Genomic DNA, 26032 nt, shown 5'->3' on the forward strand with positions numbered 1-26032 from the left:
TGCCATTAGCAAATACCATTGCATGAAAGGGTGTTCGTGGTCTGCAACAAGGTGGTACATGTCGAAGTAACATCCACATGAATGCCAGGGCCCAAGGTGTCCCAGCCAAACGTTACCCAGAGCATCAAACTACCTCTGCTGGCTTGTCTTCTTCCCATAGTCCACTCTGCTGTAATCTCTTCTCTTCCCCAGGTGAATGGCACACATGCAACCAGCCATTATAGAGGAATATATTTATTGAACTGATGATTTTTATGTATTCAAAGAGAATCATGAACACGTAAAAAGACAAGTATATTTTATTGAGCACAAGTATTGTAAGGGTTAAACTGGAAATGGCTTATGCTTATATATATATCTATCCATTATATAAAAAAATCTTGGGTTGAGTCGTGATCATCTCAGAAAGACACTCTAAAGTCCCGCGAGACTACTTGAACGTCGCACCCTACTTACAAACAATTTCTCAGAGGCACTTTAACGTCCCGTGAGACAAAAGGACAGCTGCTTTACATGCTTTTAAATGATCGACGCGCCGCGCAACCTGCAGATCACACATCACGGCACAAACAGCTGCTGTACAGGCTTTTAAATGATCGTCGCGCAGCGCAACATGCAGATCACACAGAACAGCAGCAGCAGCTTCTGTATAGGCTTTTAAATGATCGACACGCAGCGCGACATGCAGACCACGTAGCTTGGTAGCAGCAGCTCATCCATCTGCATCTCCTTAACGTGTGTTCAGCAACCACCCCCAAAGCTTATAATACGAGCAAGGTTAGGGGAGGATGGGCGTGCGGCGAACTATATATATTTTTATGTATCTAAGTAACCTAGAAAGCACCAATATACTATAAGTCAAAGGTCAGGTATGAGAAGAGGGCTGGGGAGAGCAAACTCCCCACTTCCAGAGGGGGAATGTAAACTTTAGGGTGGAAATATTGGTGGCAAACGCTGTACCAGTACTAGGCATGAATAGGATCTGTCAAGTGAGCATAATGTACAGTATAGGAAGGCTGCTATGCCCAGTAAGTTGGGAAAATATTGGTGGAACCAGTTGGAGGCAGGATTGAAGGGAATGGAATGTTGGGAGTCAGATGAGGAAGACAAATGTGTTGGGAGATAAGAACCGTAATAAAAGTAAGGTTTGCCCATCACAGAGTGCTCATTTCACTTGATTTGGGTGCGTGTGTGCATAACACAATAAATCTTCATTCTGTGGCCATTCCTGAGAGTCTGTGTTCTTTTCTTGAGAGAGAGGATGCCCTCTGTCCACATGATCTGAAAGAAAACATGTGTCATTAGACCAGGCCACCTTCTTGCATTGCTGTACAGCCCAGTTCTGATGCTCATGTGCCCATTTGTAGGTGCTTTTGGCAGTGGACAGGGGTCAGCATGGGTACTCTGACTGGTCTGCGTCTATGCAGCATCATACACTACAAGCTGCAATGCACTGTGTCTTCTGACACTTTTCTCTCATGGCTGGTTTTAAGTATTTCAGGATCATGCACATTCATGAATTTTGGGTGCCCATGACCTTGTCACTGGTTTGCCGGCTGTCCATCTTTGGATCACTGTTGGTAAGTACTAAAGACTGCATCCTAAGAACATCTCAGAAGACTAGCTGCTTTGGAGATTCTCTGACCCAGTTGTGTAGACATCAGTTTGGTCCTTGTTAAAGTAATTCACATCTTTATACTTTCCTATTTTTCCTGCTTACAACAAATCACCTTCTAGAACTAACTGTTTACTTGCTGCCTAATATACCCACCCCTTGACAGGTTCCATTATAATGAGATACACAAAGCGGTTCATTTCCCCTGTCAGTGGTTTTAATGTTGTGGCTGGTCGGTGCAAGTGATATGTTTGTAATTAAGAGTCATTCTTTTTTTTGCTTTAATTTGGGAATGAACTAATAAAAATTATGGTGGTTATATTTTAGTGCAGGTGGCACAGTGGTTACAAGTGGTTCCTTCACACTTGGAGAGCACAACATTCAAATTTTGGGCAGAACAAATCTTGTGTTTCCACATTATTTTTCACAGGTTCTCGAGAATGTTACAAGTGGTCTCTGTTATACACTAGCACCTTTTTCCAGATTGGTTCCTGGCTTGCATCTAAGGCTGCAGTGACACCCTCTGAATTAATCAGGTTTAGTGATGGACTGATGGATAAATGATATATATTTTTGGCAATATTGTAAGGGCCAATTTTCCAAATATTTTGAAGCAGTGAATCACCAATAAAAAAATGACATAAAAATGATAAATACCTTTTAGTTTCCAGTTTCATCTGCTCTAACCTCATGTTCACAGCCCTCTGTGCGGTTTGAGAGTCACGGGATACAGTTGAGCTGAGTGTGCTTACACCAGATGTTGGCACAGTGTCATCAGTTTCAGCACTTGGTCTCTGACTGACTTGATTGATGGTTTCATCATGGGGATCAACTTCATCCTGATCGGCGGTATCACTCTCTGAGGCTATACTAAAATGTGGTCTTAGTTCTGAAATAACATAAAAAGTAAAAGGTCTTGTCACCTGTTTGTGATCTATGGAGCCTAAAAGTCTTCAGACAGAACTCTCTCTTGTATGTCTGAAACTACACTTTATTTCAAACTCAAAATAGGGAAGGGAGAAACTGTAATTCACATTAACACAGCAAAATTGTTAGTGGTTTTTCAAAAAAGATGGCATTCTCCTCAGGCAGTGATGAGACCGTGTTCTCTTCAGGAGCTCAGTTCAGGTTCTCGAATTCTTGGTAGCTGTGTAGCCTGCAATAGCCTGAAAAACAGGACACTGGCAAGACTAACTCGCGTATGTAAGCAAGAAGAGTAAGTCAAAATATGGGTGTCTCTTAAAGATTTTATTTATCTTGACACTTTGCCAGTTAAATCCTTCTATAGATTTTAGACCTACATGATGATGGAATCTTCTGAACTTACTTAGAAGCTATTGCACCTATTTTTGTACTGGTTTAAAAGTTTTCACCCCTTTGGTCACAACATCCAAAAACATTACTTAAGGAAGAGACAAGAACATTCAAAAATAAATTGTATGTGAGTTGATGAAACTTGTCAGATGGAAAAAAGCTGTAAGTCTAGTGTTTGCAATGTAATTTTAAGCCGAAAATAGCCTAATTGTGTTGAAACCTGATCTGGTTCAGAGTAAAAGTTTTCTGCCTAACAGTCTCTTTGAATCTCGAGTGTCTAACTTTTGAATTACTTTATAGTATTTTACTTACTATAACATTTTAGCAATGTTACAGAATTTGTTTTGCCTTAATCTGCTCCATTTACATCTAACTGTCTTACCTTCATTGCAGTTTAGCCTTTTCTTTCTGTAAACTTCTTACAAATATGTGTACATTCACTGTCCCTCAGCCCCAACAAGAAAATATTTCACTTCTCCGTTCTCAAAAATGCAGAAAAAATACCACTTTGTACTTGATTCTGGAGTATCTTAATATGAGTTTTGATAGCTTTTCTCTGCTCTTTATATATATTTATATTTATATTATATATATATATATATATAATATATTTATATTTATATATTTATATATATCTTGATCTTCAGGTGCTCATATGCATCTATTGCCTGACTTTATGAAGATGTGCTGTCAACCGTAGGGATGCAAAGTGAACCAAAGTGCTCTATAATGACTCAGGGAATGAGCTCACTAATGTGATTAATACAACCTTTTAAATGATTGCTTGTTAAAGTATCTATAATAATGGAAAATTATATTTTCCTCATATTCTTGAAGGTCATTACTGTCAAATTAAATGTCAAACCAAGCTTCATTTTTTATGATGCTGCAGCATATAATGTTGTTAGCCTTTGAAGGGTCTTCTAATCATGGCTTAGTGTTTTTGATAAGTCAGTTATGGTGCCAGGGCAAATTGCTTTATACTATGATCAAAGTCCTGTTCATAGCAGACCAAAATTCTGTGCAGCCATCTGTGATGTTTGAAAGAAAATGGATACCCACCATGCCATGAGACCAACATCACCTAAGACAAAGCCTAAGAAAAACCAATAAAGAACTAAAGAATTTTTATGCTAGGTAGAATGAACTGTGGGGGCTGAGAGGTCTTTGGCCTGGAATCCCTAAAGAGTTTGTTTTATCTCTTCAGTTTAAGTGGATGGTTTTCTTTTCCAGTCTACCCTCACCAGCTGATCTTATCATCAAACTATTATCTGTCTAAATTAGAGACTTAGAAAAAACAATTTTATATTTAAAGACTGTACCTCTCTTAATTATATGTCTATCTTACGCAAGTGTACATTATTTGTTGTATACTATTTATTATTATTATTATCTCATTTTAATTTCTTCTTTCTTTGGTTTCTTTGATATCTTGTAAAGCATTTTGAGCTCCATCCTTTGTATGAAAATGTGCTTTAGAAATAAATGTTGTTATGAAGCGCAGTGTGCACTGTTATTATTTAAAGAAAAAAAAGGAAAGCATGTATTTTGGGGACCTGAACTACTTTCTGATGTGCTACATAATAGGCTATACTGCTTATTTAACTACTTTGGCGTTAACCCCAAGCGTGACTCGGTCTGGATTTCTATGCAATAAGTGTAATAATCCACTTTATTGTGTTAAGCCCATAAAAGTTCTTTCAGCAGTATTCTGCTGCCATCTAGTGGAAGAAATAACATCATGCTGCAAAAAATCAAACATTTCTATGCTTTCAAGTAGTTTATGTTAACTCTATGGTGACTCATCAATATTCAGGAGAGGAGTGGAGCTTTCAACCAAAAACACAATGACAAATGAGAAGCCATAAAGCCAATTTTAAAATAATCTGAAACGGAACCATTGTTCGAATCAAGCATTGATGTACTGTATTATTATTGTTATTATTGGACATCAGACGTAGACATGGACAGTGAAACTGACACCTGCTTGACAGGCTTGATAGGTAACTTCAATGTATAATCCAAATTTAAAAAATGTTAAGGGTTGTTTATCTGTTATGCAAAAACTCACAAGACATTGAGCCTTTAAGCATGATCTTGGTCTCAACTGAGAGCTTATGCCATGACACACATAACACATGACCGACAAACTGGACATGTGGACTACCTCAACCATGTAATTGGGATTTGGGTTCTTTGCACAGCAACCAACAGCACAGCTGTGTTCCCTGGTTGACAGGAAAAGAACAGTGGAGTGGGCATGCAGCATTACTTCATACTCATACACTTTGCACACAACCTGTCTCGGCAACCCTGAATTAAGTTTCAGAAGTGAAAATATTCACTGATCTATTAAATATAAAATGAGTGGACTACAGACGAGGAAAATTAAAATTTGGATTAAAAAATAGTTTCTGGATAATAACGGGAACAATTTTAACTTGTTACATAGCAAAATAAGATAGAAAATGAGACATAAAGTATTGGAAACCAGTATTTCTAGAAACATAGTACTGTTGTTCCATATTTAAATGTGGCATTTAATATTCAGCATTTCATTTTTTGAAACTCCGATCTCAAATGATAGACAGAAATAATGAATGCAAGTATTATTAAATATAACATGGATTCAATTTACTCTAAAGCTACTGTAAATGCTACAGCCAGTTTTACAAGCAGAATGAATCAGTGACACACTGACATGACTTACAATATTAGGAGAATGAACCATACCTGGAACCAATGTTGTAATGGCCATCTGAACAGCTTTACGAATAATACTGTCTAGTGCAAACATCCAGTGAGGTTTAATGTTATGATTTTTTAAGACTTTATTAACCTATTAAAAGAAAAAAAAATGTAAGTTAACATTTGCTAATTTGTATAATTAACTTTACATAAGAAGATAATGTCAAACCCATTATACTTATAGAAACATATTGCTCAATAAAAAATAATTATTATGAATATCAACACAAATAGCTCTCTGTTAAGCATTTATGGTAGTTTAGCATATGTATATTTACTGAAACATTTTTCAAGGCAATAATATGACAAAGGTCACCTAAGGTGAATGATTCTTTGCTGAGATGACGTAAAGCTCCACTGTGTCCAAAATTGTAAGTATTTTATGATTTTTCAGTGTATGCAGGTGATCATCAACCTTTGCAAGTTTATTTGTAACCAAACGTACTCCATACAATTATATTTTTGGTCAGTTATTTGTCCTTTACTAAATATATCCCTGTTTGCATAACCATATCTAAAAGGACCCATCTGAATTTCAATATAATGTTTAGCATTTATGTTGCATTTCTTATGGTATATCTTATAGTGGTACATTTAAAATTAGTATATAGTGTTCTGGAGTAAAAAGTAGATTGAATTTTCAATATAATAAATAAAAAAGCTCTCCAGATAGATAGCAACACCTGTTATTGAGGACTACTGTAGTATTTAAAAGTTACCTCCAGACTTACGGTAGGTAGTTTACTTACATACATTGTATAAAAGTGTAATTTGAGTATTTACTGCAGTAAATTTTGTTTGTTCTCTATCAATAGAGTATCAAAATGTATTTATAAACAGACAAACTACATAAAAGTATTTATGATCATGTTTGATTTTTTAAAAGATGCCAGAATAGAGAAGGATACTGATTTCAAGAAACTTGAGGAATGTTCTTAGTGTTTGCGTCACGGCACTAATACTGTCTGTTTAAACATTATTGTTTCTTTACAAATGCACACAGAAATAATGTCAAATAAACCATATTACACATACAGAAAAATTCTAAGAAATAATCTCTTGCATAGTAGAGAAGCGTTTGTCTGCCTGTAAGACCTAAAATACCACATGCTCAGTATAAATGTTTCTCCTCTGGTACTCTGCTTTTAAGTGGCAATTGTAGAGTGTGACAGGGAATTTGGGTGTGTGTGCTTATAGGCCCTGTGATGGAATGACGTTCTGTCCAGGGTTACTTCCTGAATTGCCGCTGAAACTACTACTGCTAATGCCACATAATATCCACTATTAGATTAAGCAGGTTTGAAATAAAAAAAGCAACTAGAAAAAAATTTTGCAACTACTAAGAATAAGAATGCTATAAATCATTTTGTACAGATACACCCAGATTTTAGAGTCCACTAGCAAGGTTAAAAGAGTTTCTCATTAATAGCCTGTCAATAATATTCATCATTATAAGAATATTATGTGCATCTTTTTTATCCTAAAGCTGTACATTTTATGAAATAATAACCAAAGATGAACTTACTGCATCCTGGAATCCAAACAGTACCACCTGAAGCTGACTAATAGCATGACTATCAAAGTCCAACTCCAGTTTGAGCTGAGATAATGTGCTAGATATAATTTTGCGGTCTGTGGATCTCACAAATTCTCGAAGGCTGACCACAAGCTTTGCTATGTGCTCTGGATTTAGCTTTGTATCTTCTGCTCCCTATAATATTTAAAAAAAGAAACGATCATGAATAATGCGTAAGTACAGATATTTTTCTTATACTCATTAAGGATACTTTAATAATGAATCATACTTGACAAATACAGTAAAATTACACACAAAAGAATGTTATTGTTATCTTGGTATACACTTCTTTTGACACAGTTGTTTAAGTTCTCCTAGTATGTTACATAAGTTCACAATGGAAGAACTGGAAAGCTAATTAAGTCTTTAAGACTGATAACAAAGTGTAAGGTTCAGGACAGTCTTATCAGGTGGGTGTACATGGCCAAAATATCACACTGGAGCCCAATGTCACGAGACCCGCCAAAGAGTCATCGGCTTCACCATTAGACCAACATGATAGGGAGGAACTCCAGCAAAGACCCAGGCATCTCCACTGTTAACATACCATGAAACTGGTAAAGGGATTAACTTATCTAGGCCACATCTTTTGCCCACTTTTTTTTCTTAGTTTAGAAATGAATAAACACATTGTTAAAGTATTAGAAAAGTGACCTGGTTCTCCATTAAAGTCTGAGAGAACTTCATGTCATCAACACCAAGATTAGACATTTAGAAGCCAGACTGCTCAGTAGCCCCCTATACACATTACCATATGATAAGACTTTACCAAAGAAAGACACCAAAAGCATTTTTGATATCTTTGCATTATTATTCTATATACACATGTGCTGGCTCTGTCACTTACTGGAAGTAAGTTAAGTTTACAGGAAAGAGAGGTCATCACAGCACCTTGTCTGCAGGACGTCCTACTCTGTACTATGATTCACTTTGCAAATCCATAAACATTAGTGGCTTGGGCTGTGGTACCATGTAGTCATCCCTCTTTTTCACATATGTCTGTCTTGAGAAACACTGAAGTTCTGAGTCTGCTTCAGTCTGTTGTGGCTTTGCAGTACCTGCTACAATTGTACAGTCCAATTCTGAAGTGACATACTTAGTTGCAGCTGCTACAAGAAAAGGTGGTGCCATCAGGCTGTGATGGTACTGATGTTTCCTTCAGCTGCCCGCACTCTATTTTCCTCCCACATGTTCTTCTCTTCTCATTCGTTATGGTGCTTACCATTATTCACTACAGTCTGTTGCCATGACCTCCCAAGTTCCCAGGCTGATGAGACCCATACATTAGGCAGATCATGTTAGGCAGATGATGGAACTCGGGCATGGTAAAGGAGAGCTCTTTGATACTAGATTCACATACCCAGAAACCAAACCGTTGTGCTCAATTAATCATGATATTATTTATACTAATCAAGATATTATTTACAGTATAGTGGCATTTAATATGCTATGCTTATATTTCTTTTGTGCACCATTTTCTCTTTTAAAAGGTGTGGAAAGTCAAACACCAGAATACTGACATTACCTGTGTGTACCTCTTTAAAAAGACAGCAGTGTTCCATCAGAGAATATTTACAGAATGTTACAAGATCGTCATTACCACAAAAGCCAAAAAGATAAAATATGAGCTTGCAAAGCACTTCCATTAATGTTCTTCTACCTGTGATAAAGCCTCCATTAGATTCTTCACAATTTTTTCCTGGTCCTCTGTCAGTATTTTGTGTAATGTAGCCCTTCTTTCACTGTCCTTTTTCAACATAAAGAAACCAGCATCCTTTTCTTCAGGTGATGGAGGTGCACTGTGATCTTCAAAATTCTCAACTGGTATTCTTAATATAGAAAGGTCAAATAATGAACAAAGTAAAAAAAAATCCAACAATGCAATCTGTCTTAAAAAATTAAAAAGAGACATTTTAGGAAAAGTTTCTCTTTAAATAGTCAGTGCTATTAAAGACAACTGAAGGCTCAGTAACATGGAATGACCATAAGAGACTTAAATGCTGCTTCTTTGGGTTAAAAGGACCCAGTTCAGGTATTTGGGTACGTAGTTACAATGCCTCCTTGGTGTCTCCCACGTGAGGTACAGAAGGCACAGCCTACTGTGAGAAGACATGGGGTAGGTGTGGGATATACTGGAGGGATTATACATCTCTGCTGGCTTACAGGAGTTCCTGGGAAATTCCAAGGAGGTGTTTGAAGGAAATGGAGCACATACTGTCACCTGGGGCCTCATGTATAAACGTTGTGTACGCACAAAAATGTTACATACAAACGTTTCCACGCTCAAATCGCGATGTATAAAACCTAAACTTGGCGTAATGCCACGCACATTTCCACGGTAGCTCCAACCCTGGCGTACGCAAGTTCTCTGCTTGGTTTTGCAGACTGGCAGCACCCAGCGTCAAAGCAGTGCTACTGTTCCTGTGTGGTTACCCTTTCTTTTTTAGATCCACATCCTTGACACGGCTTTATCATATACACAGAAACTAACTGCATATTGTTTATTAGTTTAATGCATCTGATTGTAATTAACCTGTAACAATATAATGGTCCAGGGAATAGCCAAAGTATTCCAAATACCATAACTGCTTTAGCGTTGTTACTCTCACTGCACCTTCTTTTTCTTCTTTCAGCTGCTCCCGTTAGGGGTTGCCACAGCAGAATATCTTTTTCCATATTACTCTCACTGCACTACTCGGAGTATTTATATCACTGTATCTAACTGTGGAATCACAGATCTACAGCAGAGAATTATTGGTATACAACATCAAACACACGCTGCCTCAGCCATGCTGCCTACTTGAACTGCTCTCACACGGCAAACGCTTCAAAGCCTTTCCTGTATGGACCTCGCAGTTCAGAAACAGTTTCATCCCAAGAACTCTAAACGCACTTAATCAGTCCATCAAGTGTTCCTTGTAGAACTGTTTGTACTTATAAGTACAATTATCTCACTGTAAACTTGTGATACAGTTATAATACTGCACAACCTGAGCCACTTTATAAAGCGCATATTTACATATGATGACGATATCATTTTTAGGATGAAATGCAGCAAAATATGTTTATTATATTATACAGATAAAACTTTAACTTCATTTAAATAATCTATATTGTTAATAATTAAACATGTGAGGACATGGTTTCGCTGCACTAGTAAGGAACTGGTGCTCCGTTCACAGATTTTTCCTGCTGGGTCTGGCGCGACACTGAATATATAGAATAATTAAACACGTACTACGAAGATATTTCAATGTTCCTTTCAAAGTTTTGAAGAATCAGTGTTCTAAGCTTACAGATGGCTTAATGTCTATTACAGAGCTGATTGTGTGGCGATTGGGTATTTGGAGAAAGAAAAGTAAGGACAGGAATTGGGGGTTAGTACGTTAGAATGAGACAGTACTACTGCAATAAAGTATTTCATCGGAGGTCGCGCAGCAAGCATCTTGCGTGAGACATGAACAATCACTGCGCCACCGTGTTCCTATGTTTTATAACATGCTTTAACTCCTATCATCATGAAAAAGATATCACGTATACATCTCAGTATTTTAATTATTCAGAGAGCTGTAATATCATGGATGTAATAGATTCTGTGTCCTGTCAGAGGAAGAGAAAGCCCAGAAGCACGTAGTGATTTACAAACATAGAGCACATAGAAGGTCAAATACAAAATATAGCATTTAATGTGCTACTTTAGTTATGACGGGATTTGAGAAACTAGTAAATTAAAACGATTTTAAGATGAAGTTTATGATGTTCTACTTTAATGACAAAATAAACTACGTGATTAACCCCTTCACCGCCCTCTGCCGGATATATCCGGCACCGCTGTTTTAATGCTAACGCCATACTGCCGGAATTATCCGGCACATTTGCCTGTGGTTATATGAATGCCTGGCAAGTAGTATAACTGACGGTTTGGCGTGGGTATTATTACTACGTTGTATTTCGACAAGTCTGTGGTTGTTTTGGCCGGTCATGTGACGTGATTCGCATGCAACAGCTGTGAATATGGCGAAATGTAAACTGACTTCAAGTGAGGCTTTGCAGGCGATTTTGGACAGTTCTGATTATGATTGTAGCAGTTCTGAAGAAGATTTTAGTGACAGTGATGAGCAGCAACGTGCGCTGCATGATATTGTGAATGAAGACGCATCGGATGACGGCGCTGAGTGGGTGTATCCCCAGCATCTCAGCTGGGCTGCTGCCCGTGGTGAACTACCTTTTCTGCATTCGTTTGAGGGAACGTGTGGCTTTATTGTTGATGTAAACAATTACACTGCTGAGCAGTTTTATGAGCTGTTTGTGTCACCTGATTTGATTAGACATTTTGTTCATCAGACAAATCTGTATGCAGCACAGTTTATTGAGAAAAATCCCAATTTACCTCCACATTCCCGTGTTCGTGCTTGGTTTGACACTGATGAAAACGAAATGAAAAAATTCATTGGGATTTTGATGTTGATGGGAATAATCAGAAAACCAGATATTGAGATGTACTGGTCTACAGATCCTATGTATGCAACACCTATTTTTGCAGCTGTCATGACACGTAACCGATTCTCTTTGCTGCTGAAATTCTTTCATTTGAATGACAACAGAAACGAGCCAGATAAGAAAGATCCAAACCGCGACCACTTGTTCAAGCTACGTCCTTTGATTGATCATTTATTTGAAGCATTTCAGTTGCCCTACATGCCAGGACCGTCAGTTGCAGTTGATGAAAGTTTATTGTCGTGGAAGGGCCGCTTACAGTTTCGACAGTATCTACCATTGAAAAGGGCACGGTTTGGTATCAAGATGTTTTGCTTAGCTGAGAATTCAGGTTACATTTATAGATTTCGTGTATACACTGGCAACTTGCACAACATTTAGTGGTCAATACTGCTTGAATAAATGTAAAAAATGTAAAAAAAATGTAAAAAAGTAAAAAAACAAAAATTGTTCAGATTTCGCCTGGCTTGGGGAATATTTAGGGAGTTGGCGGTTAAAGGGTTAAAGTGGAAACTTTGGGATTAAAGTTGACATTTCGTGTTTTTTTCCCACTGTGTGCCTCTTTTTTTCTCTGTACCCTAAGAAGCTTTCACACTCAGACGGTGGGCTACGATTCGCTTTTTCATGGCGATTTTGATATCTGACAACTTCTTTTTTTATTTCGGGCACTGTGTGACTTTGTGAACTTGAGCTTTCGAGTTTCTCCGACACGCTATGTCACTCGATCAACTTCCTTTTGTTAATTATATCACTGTTTGAACCAACAAATAGTAAGTTTTTCCTTGCCTCCACTTGGTATTTTCTGAAATTCCTCTATTTTCCCCTGTGCTTTTGCCATTGTCTTTTCACAGAAGGCTGAGCTTAAGGGCTATTTATATTGATTTGCATATTCAAAGAGGCGTAATTCTGGGAGGAGTTGGGGTGGGACAGCAGGCGCGTGCACGTGTGTTCCTTTTCACACTGACTGGGATTTATGTAGCGGAAGAACGTGGAAGTTGGCATACGCACAGAATTATGCATCTGGATTTTTTTGTGCGTAAGCACATTTCCGCTTTTGTCCGTACATCATGTTATAGTGTGAATTCTACGCATGGTGTTATACATGAGGCCCCAGGTCATGTCCAGCACAAGTGGAGTGAAAATGAAAATGAATTATTACAAAGGCAACTATCCCATTTTTTATATATATATATATATACTGTATTTACGTGTGTACCATGTGCACATTTTTTCCCAAAAATTAGCATTAGAAAATCAGGTGCGCATTATACACGAGGAAATGTAAATAATGTTTACTTACTTGTTCTGTAATGTTTACTTTTTCTGCTCGCTCGCTCGCACTCTCTCTCTCTCTCGCGCTCTCTCTCTTTTTCGCTCTCTCTCTCTGTCTCGCTCGCGCTCTCTCTCTCTCTCTCTCCCGCTCGCTCTCTCTCCCGCTCTTGTTTTTGAATCAGTTTGGTGTCGTCATTCAGCATAGACTGTAGCGGTTACGATTACATGATTTTCTTTGTAAAAATTAGGGTGCGCGTCTTACACGAGGGCGTGTGGTATACGAGTAAAAATGGTATATATATATATATACAGTATATATATATACAGCCGGGATGCCCGGAAGGACCGTAGGAGGGATTATGCCTCCTCCAGACCACGAGGGGGCGACCGCCCTGGTGGCTTTGGGGACCACTGGAACTGAACTTGGAAGCTCAGCCCTATAGGGGCCGTGGTCACAGCCAAGGGGTGCCCCGATGCCTGGAGAGCCCTGGTCCTCAGCACTTCCGCCATACTCGGAAGTGCTGGGGGGAAGACGACCAGGGACACCTGGAATGCTTCCGGGTGCGTGGCCGGTACACACTGGGGTGTGCCGGCGGAGGTTAATCGGGAGGCACCTGGAGCATGTCCAGGTGATTATAAAAGGGGCCGCCACCCTCCATTTGTTGGCTTGAGTCGGTAGCAAGACAGACGGAGCTCGGGAGGAGAGGAAAAGAGACGGCCTGAAGAGAGTGGAAAGGCCTTGTAGAGGCCTGGATGTTGGGGGAGTTTTGGGGTTGTGTGCACCTTAATAAATAGTGGAATATGAATAAATGTGTGTTGGGTTTTGTACCCACGGTGTCCACCTGTCTGCGTTCGGGCCAGCTTCCGCTATATATATATATATATGTAATAACTCACCAGGAGAAGAGAGGGCACTATCGCTAACAATATTTTCTACTTTCCCCACAGTGCAACTGACCTCCGTAAAAACTCGAGACTCCCGGAAATAGGTGTCATTATTGGAATGTGCAACCCTCCGGATGGAGCTCTGCTAACACAGTGACCTTGGCTAATCAGCTCAATATACCTCATTTCTTTAAGTGGAATGGGAAGAATACACGCTAAAAAGTGTTGCCTTTTGTTTTGTTTTTGTATGTTCGGACAACAAAAAGATGACCTGGTTACTGCCCCAAATTTTTTACTTCATGGAGCTGTCAATCCTGCACCCAGCCACAATGTAAGAGTTTTATAATTAAGAACATTTACCAAATAGTATCAAATGATGGCTCTAAAAAACAGGAATAAAAGAGAACATAAAATGCAGTAAAATGAAAATGTAGTCACAGTTGTAAGTAATACAACAACATTATAAAATGTAACTTAATGGTAGATAGATAGATAGATAGATAGATAGATAGATAGATAGATAGATAGATAGATAGATAGATAGATAGATAGATAGATAGATAGATAGATAGATAGATAGATAGATAGATAGATAGATAGATAGATAGATAGATAGATAGATAGATAGATAGAGTAAAAAAAAAGATAAATACCCCAAAAATAAGCCTCTGCTTCCTTTAACATCTCTTTCACTGTAGGATTTGACACGTGATTTAAACACAAAGGGGTCAGACTTCACATCCATGTCTGGTGAGACAGATCTGTACTCGCTGCTTGTATCTTCAACAACAACTGGCACTGGTAAGGATATACTACGCAGATACTCTGAAAACATGACCAAAATGAATAAGTCACCTTATATAAGTGGAGGCTGTAATGATGCTACTGTGTTACTGCTGTTACTTCACAGCTTTGGGCTTTAGGTTTGACTCTAAGCCTAGTTCAAGTGTATATGGAATTTGCAACTGTTGACTCTAAATTGTCTCAGAAAGTGAGTGAGTATGCTCTGTGGGAGGCTGACAACCCTCCTAGTGTTGCTTTGTGCCGTCTACCTAATGATGCCAGGATAGGGTCCAGCTCTCCAGAACCAAATATTCAAATAAGTGGGTTCAGAAAAGGTATTTCAGATTTAAATGAGAAGGTGTAGTCAAAGCACAATCTGAGGAAAGTATTATTTGAAAAAGTAGTTGCTTTTACTTGAGCCATCTGCTAATTTCTGTAGAATTATTACAATCTAACAATTATTTTTTATAAACATGGAAATCTGTACATTTGAAGCTCACAAGAACCTCTTGCGTCACATCTTTAGTAATATGTGGGCACTGTGACAATCCAACCTATAAAATAAAGAGTAAAAAAAATATGTTTTCTTTACTTTAAAATGCAAGATGAGGTTCTTTTCAGGTTATGTTACTTATTGTAAAAAGAATTGAAAGCTGGGCAATTTAGAATCACAAACCACACTAGTTCATCTTTTGGATGTGACAGGGAAGCCAGCGTATCCTGAAGAAAATCCATGCAAACATGGGGTGCATATGCAATCCCCACACAGCCTTTGCCCAGGACTGGATTTAAATCTAGAATTCAGGGCAGCAGTACTAACCACTATGCATCTATGATGCCCTAAAAATTCCAAGCACAGTACTTAGTATAATAAAACTGTCTAGAATCAAAAGTCAGCTTAAAGTTGAATAAGGGAGTGAAAATTAATAAGCCAGCTCACTTTCATACAAGTTTACATAGATCAGTCTTTGGTGTATATAGTGCCATTTGCAGAGCAAATAATTGCGAGGTGCATTGAAATGCAAACAAACAATACCAGTTATCAAATATAAATACATATGTATATTGTTCAAAAAAAATTCTTAAGAAGCTTCATAAGCACAGTACAGTGAACTTCTTCAATTGTCTTACAACACCTTACAGTTTTGTACTGAGATGTAAAAAAAGAAAGAAAATTCTTACCAGAGGCTGCAAGAGCTGAAAAATAAAAATAAAAAATGGAGTGTTAATAAAGCATTATATAAAGATATAAAACCAATTTCTGTCAACTAGCAACCTTGTGACTGGTAGCCAATTGCTTAAATCACTACATCAAATATTCATAAGTCTAATTCATGACTTATCTTCATATTAGGTAATCACTGACAAAGAACAAATACACTCTTTCACTTTGTTTTCATAATTTAAGAAATAAAAGTAAATAAGTGTAAATAAGTGGAGTGTACAATTATATTTAATAAGCTTTACGTCAAAAGAAAGACACAGTGAGTTTTTTGTTTGCTTTCTGAATGTATTTAAAAACCTGGAAAGTTGTTGAATACCTGTAGATTTGCTTGGACTTCTTCTCTTTTTGCTGGTGACAGTTAAAAACTCATCAGTTAACAGACTTCCAGCCGTTGCTCTCTTATCTGGATCAGGCTCAAAGCAGCGAAGAATAAATGCCTTGGCCTCTAAAGACATCAAATCTGGGATTTCTGGGTGAATTTTAAACATCCCAACCTGAAGGAAAATAAAAAAATAGAAAACGTATCCTTTTCATAAACAGAATAAGAGACATAATTCACTTTCAATGGAATCAAAACTCACATTAAACAGTCTTGACTTCACACCAAGTATATGACAACTGATCTTGCTTTGCAAAGAGGGGTGCCAAATGACATGTAGGAGAAGCCCTAAAACTGTCATTACACCCTTGTTGCAGCTTCCAAAAGATACCCTGGGGAACACAGTGATTTGCTTTTTCCAAATCTGCAAAGCACATGCAGACAGGATTGGCAAACTCCTATTTCCTTTCAAGTAAACTGTGCAAGGACAAACAATTGATTTAGTATTCCATGGCCAAAGCAGAATCTGAGTTTCAACTATCAATTTGAGTTTCCTTTCCAGTATCCTGCTAAAGGCTTTCCCAGGGAGGCTGGATAAGTGAAACACGTCCTCTTGTCCCTTTTTTCCCACCACCAGGGTCCACCATCTCAGTCCACCACTCTGGAGGTTCTGCCCCTGCTTTCCACACAACGCTGAAGAGGCAAATTAGTGTAACTACTCCCTCAGAAGACAGTGGTATTAGTATTTCTAGTCAGATCTCATCTTTAGTGTGGCCACTGGATTCTGCCAAGGCTATGTCTTGCTTTCTCTCCTGTTTAAAATTTTCATGAACAGGATTTCCAGTTGGAGGGTATCCAGTTTCAGAATGTAAGGTTTACATCTCTGATATTTACAAATAATGTCCTCATGGTCTCAACAGACTGTGAGCTCTAATATGCACTGGAATAATTCGTAGTAGGCTGTGATGCAACTGGGATGAAAATTAGAAGGCCTTGTTTCATGCAGGGACTGAGCAGCTTCACTGAGTAGTGAAATTCAGGTATTTTATTCACAACTGAGGACTGAGCCTGAGAAATGAATTGATGCAGTCACAGTAGTTTTATGAATGTTGGTGGGAGCTAAGGGAGCAGAAGTATCGTTACTATTTACTTGTCAGCCTACAGTTGTCAGTTCTTAAACCTGTTGCACGTTACCTTTTGAAACCTAAATCTGCAGCCTAATGGTAACATAAAAGAGGATGGCTACTGTCTAACGAATTGAGTTGGCTTTATTTCTAAACTGTTTATAATACATTTCAGTGATAGAGGTTTGCTGTCAACCAATAATTTTACTGCTAGTCTTTATAATGTTGTTAAGATGGTTTATATTCTTACTGCTGAGGCTGCCAAACTAACAGATATAAGCAAATGTAAAATGGATTAAATAAAGGGGTTATAAAAAAAGTGTTTTTTATGGCTTTGTCTACTTTAAGACAGTTGAGTTTCCTAAGAAAGAAAAGTGGTGACTGACCTTTATTCACAGATTTGCACTGTGTTAAGATCAAAGTTTAGTTTGTTATCTATGATTGTTCCCAGATATTTGTATCGCTCTACCATCTCCACTGTCTCCCCTTTAATTAATGCTGAGACAGTGGATGATGAGGAGCACCTGAAATCTACCACCATATCTTTTACCTTAAAAATGTTTAGTTGTATATTGGAGTGATCACACCATTGTAAAACTCATGAGATTCACAACGACAGAGTCGTCTGCAAATTTCCGGATCTGTCCATCCTTGTGTGAACTCCTGCAGTCATTTGCATATAAGATAAGCAAAAGAGGAGATAGGCAGCGCCCCTGTGGACTATCAACAGATGTACTCTGACTTTTAGAGAACCGGTCATTGACACTCACTCTTTGTGTTCTGTTTGTTAAAAACTCCAGAATCCATCCCACCAAGTTAAGGTCCAAACAGACCTGATCAATCAGTTTTTCAACTAAAATATGGGGCTAGACTGTGTTAAAAGCTGACAAAAAGTCTATAAACAGCAATCTTCCATGATTTTTTTGTTCCTTCCAAGTGCTTGTACAGTAATTTCAAAAGTATTGCTGTGGTGTCCTCCACACCCGTCTTCACTCCACATACAAATTGGTAAGGGTGCAGAAGAGCCTCAGTTTTGTTAAGTAGTTGTCTCTCAAAGGATCTCATGATATGAGAAGTTAATGCCACTGGTCTAAAGTCACTTAATGCTTTGGGTTGTGCAGCTTTTGCCAAAGGAATAACAATTGCCTATTTCCATAGGCTGGATACTTGTAGTAAATCCAGGGACATTTCAAATATGGAGTGGAATATTGGAGAGCATTTTTAATCATTTTCAATGCCTTTAAAATACTACAATGTTATTCCTAGACGTTTGTATAAACCCAATAGTTACTACATTTTGAAATTGTCAATGTATTTTTTTGTTTCTTCACAAAACTGTGCCTCCCTTACAAACCTTAAAGGCTAAAGAAATGCTGCCACTCTTGCTAAATGTAGATACTCTTTAATCCCATGAAGTATGCTATAATAACATAAAATCACAAAGAAATATGAATTAAACCTTAAACATGGCAGCCTGTGGCTCTCCAAGTTCATAGAATGGGGGTTTCCCAGTAGCCATTTCAATAATGGTACATCCTAAAGACCAAATGTCTGCAGGCTTGCCGTAACCCCTTGGTCCTTTATCTATTATTTCAGGTGCCATATATTGAAGGGTCCCTATGAAAAATAAAACAAATTTATTAATCAATAAAAGCATGTTTTACAAAAACAAACAAAAAAAGATTATATTTACCATGATATACAGTGGTGTGAAAAACTATTTGCCCCCTTCCTGATTTCTTATTCTTTTGCATGTTTGTCACACAAAATGTTTCTGATCATCAAACACATTTAACCATTAGTGAAATATAACACAAGTAAACACAAAATGCAGTTTTTAAATGATGGTTTTTATTATTTAGGGAGAAAAAAAATCCAAACCTACATGGCCCTGTGTGAAAAAGTAATTGCCCCCTTGTTAAAAAATAACCTAACTATGGTGTATCACACCTGAGTTCAATTTCCGTAGCCTGATTACTGCCACACCTGTTTCAATCAAGAAATCACTTAAATAGGAGCTGCCTGACACAGAGAAGTAGACCAAAAGCACCTCAAAAGCTAGACATCATGCCAAGATCCAAAGAAATTCAGGAACAAATGAGAACAGAAGTAATTGAGATCTATCAGTCTGGTAAAGGTTATAAAGCCATTTCTAAAGCTTTGGGACTCCAACGAACCACAGTGAGAGCCATTATCCACAAATGGCAAAAACATGGAACAGTGGTGAACCTTCCCAGGAGTGGCCGGCCGACCAAAATTACCCCAAGAGCGCAGAGACGACTCATCCGAGAGGTCACAAAAGACCCCAGGACAACGTCTAAAGAACTGCAGGCCTCACTTGCCTCAATTAAGGTCAGTGTTCACGACTCCACCATAAGAAAGAGACTGGACAAAAACAGCCTGCATGGCAGATTTCCAAGACGCAAACCACTGTTAAGCAAAAAGAACATTAGGGCTCGTCTCAATTTTGCTAAGAAACATCTCAATGATTGCCAAGACTTTTGGGAAAATACCTTGTGGACTGATGAGACAAAAGTTGAACTTTTTGGAAGGCAAATGTCCCTTTACATCTGGCGTAAAAGGAACACAGCATTTCAGAAAAAGAACATCATACCAACAGTAAAATATGGTGGTGGTAGTGTAATGGTCTGGGGTTGTTTTGCTGCTTCAGGACCTGGAAGGCTTGCTGTGATAGATGGAACCATGAATTCTACTGTCTACCAAAAAATCCTGAAGGAGAATGTCCGGCCATCTGTTCGTCAACTCAAGCTGAAGCGATCTTGGGTGCTGCAACAGGACAATGACCCAAAACACACCAGCAAATCCACCTCTGAATGGCTGAAGAAAAACAAAATGAAGACTTTGGAGTGGCCTAGTCAAAGTCCTGACCTGAATCCAATTGAGATGCTATGGCATGACCTTAAAAAGGCGGTTCATGCTAGAAAACCCTCAAATAAAGCTGAATTACAACAATTTTGCAAAGATGAGTGGGCCAAAATTCCTCCAGAGCGCTGTAAAAGACTCATTGCAAGTTATCGCAAACGCTTGATTGCAGTTATTGCTGCTAAGGGTGGCCCAACCAGTTATTAGGTTCAGGGGGCAATTACTTTTTCACACAGGGCCATGTAGGTTTGGATTTTTTTTTCTCCCTAAATAATAAAAACCACCATTTACAAACTGCATTTTGTGTTTACTTGTGTTATATTTGACTAATGGTTAAATGTGTTTGATGATCAGAAACATTTTGTGTGACAAACATGCAAAAGAATAAGAAATCAGGAAGGGGGCAAATAGTTTTTCACACCACTGTATATAGGTACTATATTACGGCAGAAGCAATTACAAGATGTTTAAAGCTTATCAACTATAACTGTCTATAGGAATGAATATACTATATCCTAAATAGTGTCACCAACTAATTAAGTGCTACCATAATTCAGAAATAATTAGAAAATGGGTGATGACATGATTTTTACATTTCAGGACTTAATAATAACACCTTTTATTTATATTGCACCTTATCTCAAGGTCACTTTCCAAAAATTAATTTACAAATATGTACTGAACGCAGAAGGTACTATAAAAAATATTAATAAGTCATTATTAGTAGTAACATGAAAATATGGGCGTGGATATTTCACCATTTGAAACATAATATTCGAAATTCTTTTTGTCTTAAACAAATCATCAGATATTAACTGTCATTAATAATAATAATAATAATAATAATAATTCTTTGCATTTATATAGTATTCTAACACATAGCAAAGGAGTGTCAAAGGTAATACAATTAGAGGTGATTAATCAAATTCTTCTGTCCTCACTGTGTTTGCATTTAAATGAGCCAGGTGAGCAGTGAAATTATTATTGTACAATTTTACTTGTCAACACCTCCATACTTGTTACTGTAAGTTCACACACAGTACACATGTAAGACTTTAAATAAACACAAATATTATTTGTTCACAAGCATGCAACATTCAGTTAAACACACACACACACAAACATACGCATTTCTATTTTAAAAATATTCATTCATTAACACAAAACACTAATTCTGCAGAGCTTAATTTCCCTTGCTTGCCAGGTTAAAGCTTCATTCACTCTTTCATTTTATGCTCACTTTTTCTTTATTAAAACTTGTTAAAACATTAGCAAATTAAAAGTTGTAGATGCCAGTCATTTCTCCTGGCTAGGGCACCATAGTGGATGGACCGCAAAAGAGGTGGTTCAACCCGGCTGGGAAGAAACTAGGTTCTTATCCAGGTTGGGGATGTTAGGTAAGGGATGGACTCAGGGAGACTGGTTCTCAGACACAGTTTATCCCTCAGGGTGAACGGAGGCACTGCTACTCTGATTTGGTACCAGTTTGGACTCCCTCAGGGTGACATACTGTTCGGAAGGGCAAAAACCTGTCAAGGTCCCTGGATGCCACCAGAAGGTGCTGCTGGGAAAAGATCTCCCTACTTTGGAGATCTTCAGAATGACCCGGAAGTGCTTCCCACATGCTATGTTGTGACATCGGAAGTACTCCAGGTCCAACATAAAAGGAGCCATATCTCTCACTGAGGTGAGTCGGGAGGAAGAGGACGTGCGGAGGTGGAGAAGACAGAAAGGTGTTGGAGTTACCAATTTATATACTGTGGCCTGGGATTGGTTCCCTGCCTTGTGCCCTGTGTTGGCTGGGATTGGCTCCAGCAGACCCCCGTGACCCTGTTTGGATTCAGCGGGTTGCAAAATGGATGGATGGATGGATGGATGGATGGACTGACATATAAGCCCGCCTTATGCAAACAAATAACTTTGTTTTAACTTGGAACTGTGTTTATGGTTGTTGTGTCTGGTGTTCCGGGCTCACTGGTGCCCCCTGGAGTCCACAAAGTATACTAACAAAATAAAAAAATGTCAGCAATTCAGTCACCATATTGGCTACAAATAAACAAAAGTGAAATTGTTAAATTGTTAAGGCCACAAAATGGAAAAAAATGTTTTTCTAATTTTGAAAAATGATGTTGGGCAGACTTATGCAAGATATTTGAACAGACTGTTTGAAAATGATTCTTGGATACAATTACCCAAATTACTTCTTCCTAAGTGTAACTGATAGAGATAGTGTTCATTGTAATTAGCCAGGCTAGAAATCATTAAATAAGATAAATGTAATACTACATTTACATTGTATTACAAAAAAAAATTCCACATTGGCTAGTTCAGGCTACAAAAAATGTATAAACACCTTACTCTGAAACACACACTGTCTGGCACCAGACAACTTTCTTCCAAACTTTTATATTTTGTGATCAAATGTTCAATGTAATTTAATAAAAACTAGATGAAATACCCAGCGTTGCCCGGAAGGAAAATTATTAATTGTTTGAGAAAAATATTATTAAAAAAAACCCCCACAACTTTAAAAATAAAAATAAATTAGCAAACAATGAAGACTCACTAATGTGCTTGTCTTGCGGTCTTGTATGCATGTTATCATTCAGTTGACGCATGGAATCTCTATTTAATTTCAAAAGCAACAGTGGTGCGGTGGTGCTCAACCATAAAGAATGTTGGCAGTCACCTCCAGTTTGCTCTCTGGTGGTTGTTCTGAGTGTCAAGTGGATGATAACATGCATACAAGACCGCAAGATCACCCCCCCACCCTACCCAGAAGGGGGTGGGTTAGGGTTAATTTCACCCTACAGTATTTTTAGTTGACCAATGAGAAACATGTGTAACCAAGTTTCATGAAAATTGCTCCAGCCGTTCGGAAGTGATGTTGGAACATACATACATACACACACATATACAGTACATTGACTTTTATATACTGTATATAGAGAAGCAGTAAAAAGTAATAATTGGAACGTTTCTAAAAAACTAAAAAGTCATAATAAGTCAACAGTAACAACAATAATATCAGTAAAAAGTATCACCCTGCCTCAGTCTCATGCCACAAAATTTGCCCCGTTGAAAAAGTTAAAAGGAGAGAAACATAGCCTGGACACCAAACCCTTGCTGGTCATTCTGTTTCACTGAGCACACCATTCTGCAATATATGGACAAGATGGCCATTTAATATCACCGCTCAGTGTTCCAGAAAAGTACCATGGAAACATTAAGAGTACCAAAATGAAAAGGAGACAGGAACATCAGGTTTCCATTCAGAAGCTAGAGGTGCCTTGGATAAAAGATAGGGAGAAAGTTAAGAGGTCCAGTAAATGAAAAATGTTAGAAAGGAAAGAGATTATAATGATGAGAGATTGACTAGAAAAAATTAGCAATACACATCCAAAGAGCTGAGACTGGGAACAATCCTAAAACATATGCAAAATTGTAGGTGGTATGCTCGCCTGGCAGAAGGGAACACAGAGATCAATGGACAGACATCTGACAAGACACTTTCAGGAAGTAGAATGCTTTGGAGGTTAGGGTTCTTAGATAAACATAGTGAAAGAAGATGGGAGGGACCACCACCTGTATATAAGACATGGTTGTTCAAGATGAGAGTCTGCAGGTTCCATTTTGGGCAGTAATGTACTTCATGCACAGGGCAGAACTTTTTAAACATGTAAGAGGTTAAGAGTCCTGAACTGGTAGAACAAGATTTTAGTTTTAGAGCTGTGAACGGGAGATGGGTCTGGGGCAGTTATATTGGATTCAATGGCAATCTGAGAAAAGGGGTTAACAGGAACAACCAGCTACAAGCCACAGGCAGAACAAAAGCCCCGATGGTACAGTTCAATGTCCAGTAATGACACTCTGCCCCCTGATCTATAATAAACTACAGTGGAAAACTGTTGACGGAGGATTCCTTTCTGTTCCATAAGAACTTTGAAGCCAAGGACCTAACTAACCTCAAAACTATGATTTACTTGGAGGGACCATACAAACATTTTTAACATTTTAGAAAATATCAGAATTTTCACACTGACCTGTGATCATTTTTATGCATAAACCGATATTGGGAGCTTATTAAAACTTTCACATTTTCTGTGGTTCCAGTTCCCAAAAGTTGTGTAGTACTTTCAATAGACGCCAAGTGACTCCAGAAAAGATTAATGGTTCATAATAAATGCACAATTATTAACAATGCTGTTAATGAAAAGCAATTTTGCTTGGGTATGAACATTAAGTATCACGTTTACAGAAATAAAAATCACTGTGTAATTTTCAAAAATACTCAAAAGTACAGTGTACATTTCAGGATACCAGTGTTTATCACTTCTCAAGTCCTATATTGTCATACATTGCCTAGTACAAGTCAGGGGATGGGTACAAGAAAATATCCAAGTCAGTGAACAGCATTTGGAATCCAGTTAAATCAAGCATTAAGAAACTGAAAGAGTATGGCACACCTGTAAACCTGTCTACAGCAGGCCCTGCATAAAAAAAGTGATCATGCTAAAGAAGCAGACTAGTAAAAGAAGCCACCAACAAACCTCTGAGAACTCTGAAGGAGTTACAAGCTAATGTACAGGGTACATATAATTGGAGAATCTGTACATTATTGCATGGGTACTTCACCAGTTGCAGCTTTATATGAGTGGCAAAGAGAAAGCCACTGTTAAATAAAAGAACATAATATCTTGACAAGAGTTTCCAGAAGTCAGATAGAAGACTCCTAAGTCAGCTGAAATAGGTTTCTACTGTTTGTTGAGATCAAAATCAAGCTTTTTGGCCATTAAACACCATGCTTGACATTATCAAAAACACACAATCCCCACCATGAAGCATAGTGATATCAGCGTCATACTGTGAGGAATGTTTGAGAGTGTAGAGGGTACAATCGGGTCAGGTCAGGTTGAGGAGCATGCACTGGTACAATGCGATACCGCACCCTTCACAGGACGAAATACATTAAAATGGCAATACATCAATGACACTCCAAATTTACAAACCTGTGAAGGTCTCAGTGCATGGGTTGATGCCAGCAAGTCTTTTGGAAGTACCAAAATCTGAAATTTTAAGCACACCACTGTAGGTGTTAATCAAGACGTTATCACCCTAAAATTAAAATCAAAGATGAAAAAAAAGGTTTAATTTACTGATTCATAATTGTCCTTATCTAACAGAAAAAGGTAAGTAATTCAGTATTTAAAATGAAAACAACTTTAACTTCAAATTCTCATTATTTATTATTATAAAGTGGGGCCTATATAGAGTTATGATATAATACAGGAGAATTCATGTATCTTATTATCTGACTTGTAATTAAAATCTTTAAAGCAATCAATAAAAGATAAGTCTTCAACTCCAGTGAATAATTTCAAAAGGACTAACTCTAAAAGTATGAAGAAGACGGAATTATGTGTGGGAAACAGTGGACATGACTTAGGGAAATTCAAAAAATCACATTGAGAACAAAAAAATTCCAAGGTTAACAAAGGAAAAGATGTAGTAGTCTTTATATTTGTGATAGACAAACATTTGTGGGGTTTAAAAGTTCTAAATAAATAAAATAAGATTTTGCTTTGGAGCCTGAAAGCAATACAGTGGATTGTCATATTTTAGAAAGCTGATAGCAATCCGCTCTCAGTCAACATGTTGCCCAATCTATCAACTGAAATCATTTGCTAATAGCACACAGCATTTCGAAGATCAACCTGCAGGACTGGGCCTGTAGGGCTGGAAAGAATGGTGAGGACTAAGTTGCATAAGGTTAGTAATAATATAGTGCTTT

General features: G+C 37.8%; 1 protein-coding gene across 1 annotated transcript in view; it reads right to left on the reverse strand.

Annotated features, from left to right (window-relative positions):
- Positions 1-26032, reverse strand: part of map3k5 (mitogen-activated protein kinase kinase kinase 5) — a 179915-nt gene that overhangs the window by 16304 nt on the left and 137579 nt on the right. The window contains exons 18-26 of the mRNA XM_028797905.2: positions 25251-25356; positions 18818-18975; positions 16232-16409; positions 15873-15887; positions 14561-14732; positions 8914-9082; positions 7203-7388; positions 5663-5768; positions 2273-2504 (exon numbers count right to left, since the gene is read on the reverse strand). Coding sequence (XP_028653738.1) covers positions 2273-2504; positions 5663-5768; positions 7203-7388; positions 8914-9082; positions 14561-14732; positions 15873-15887; positions 16232-16409; positions 18818-18975; positions 25251-25356 — 1322 coding nt within the window. The remainder of the gene's footprint in view (positions 1-2272; positions 2505-5662; positions 5769-7202; positions 7389-8913; positions 9083-14560; positions 14733-15872; positions 15888-16231; positions 16410-18817; positions 18976-25250; positions 25357-26032) is intronic.

This window comes from Erpetoichthys calabaricus, chromosome 3, assembly GCF_900747795.2.
Source record: "Erpetoichthys calabaricus chromosome 3, fErpCal1.3, whole genome shotgun sequence".
Taxonomy (NCBI): Eukaryota; Metazoa; Chordata; class Cladistia; order Polypteriformes; family Polypteridae; genus Erpetoichthys; species Erpetoichthys calabaricus.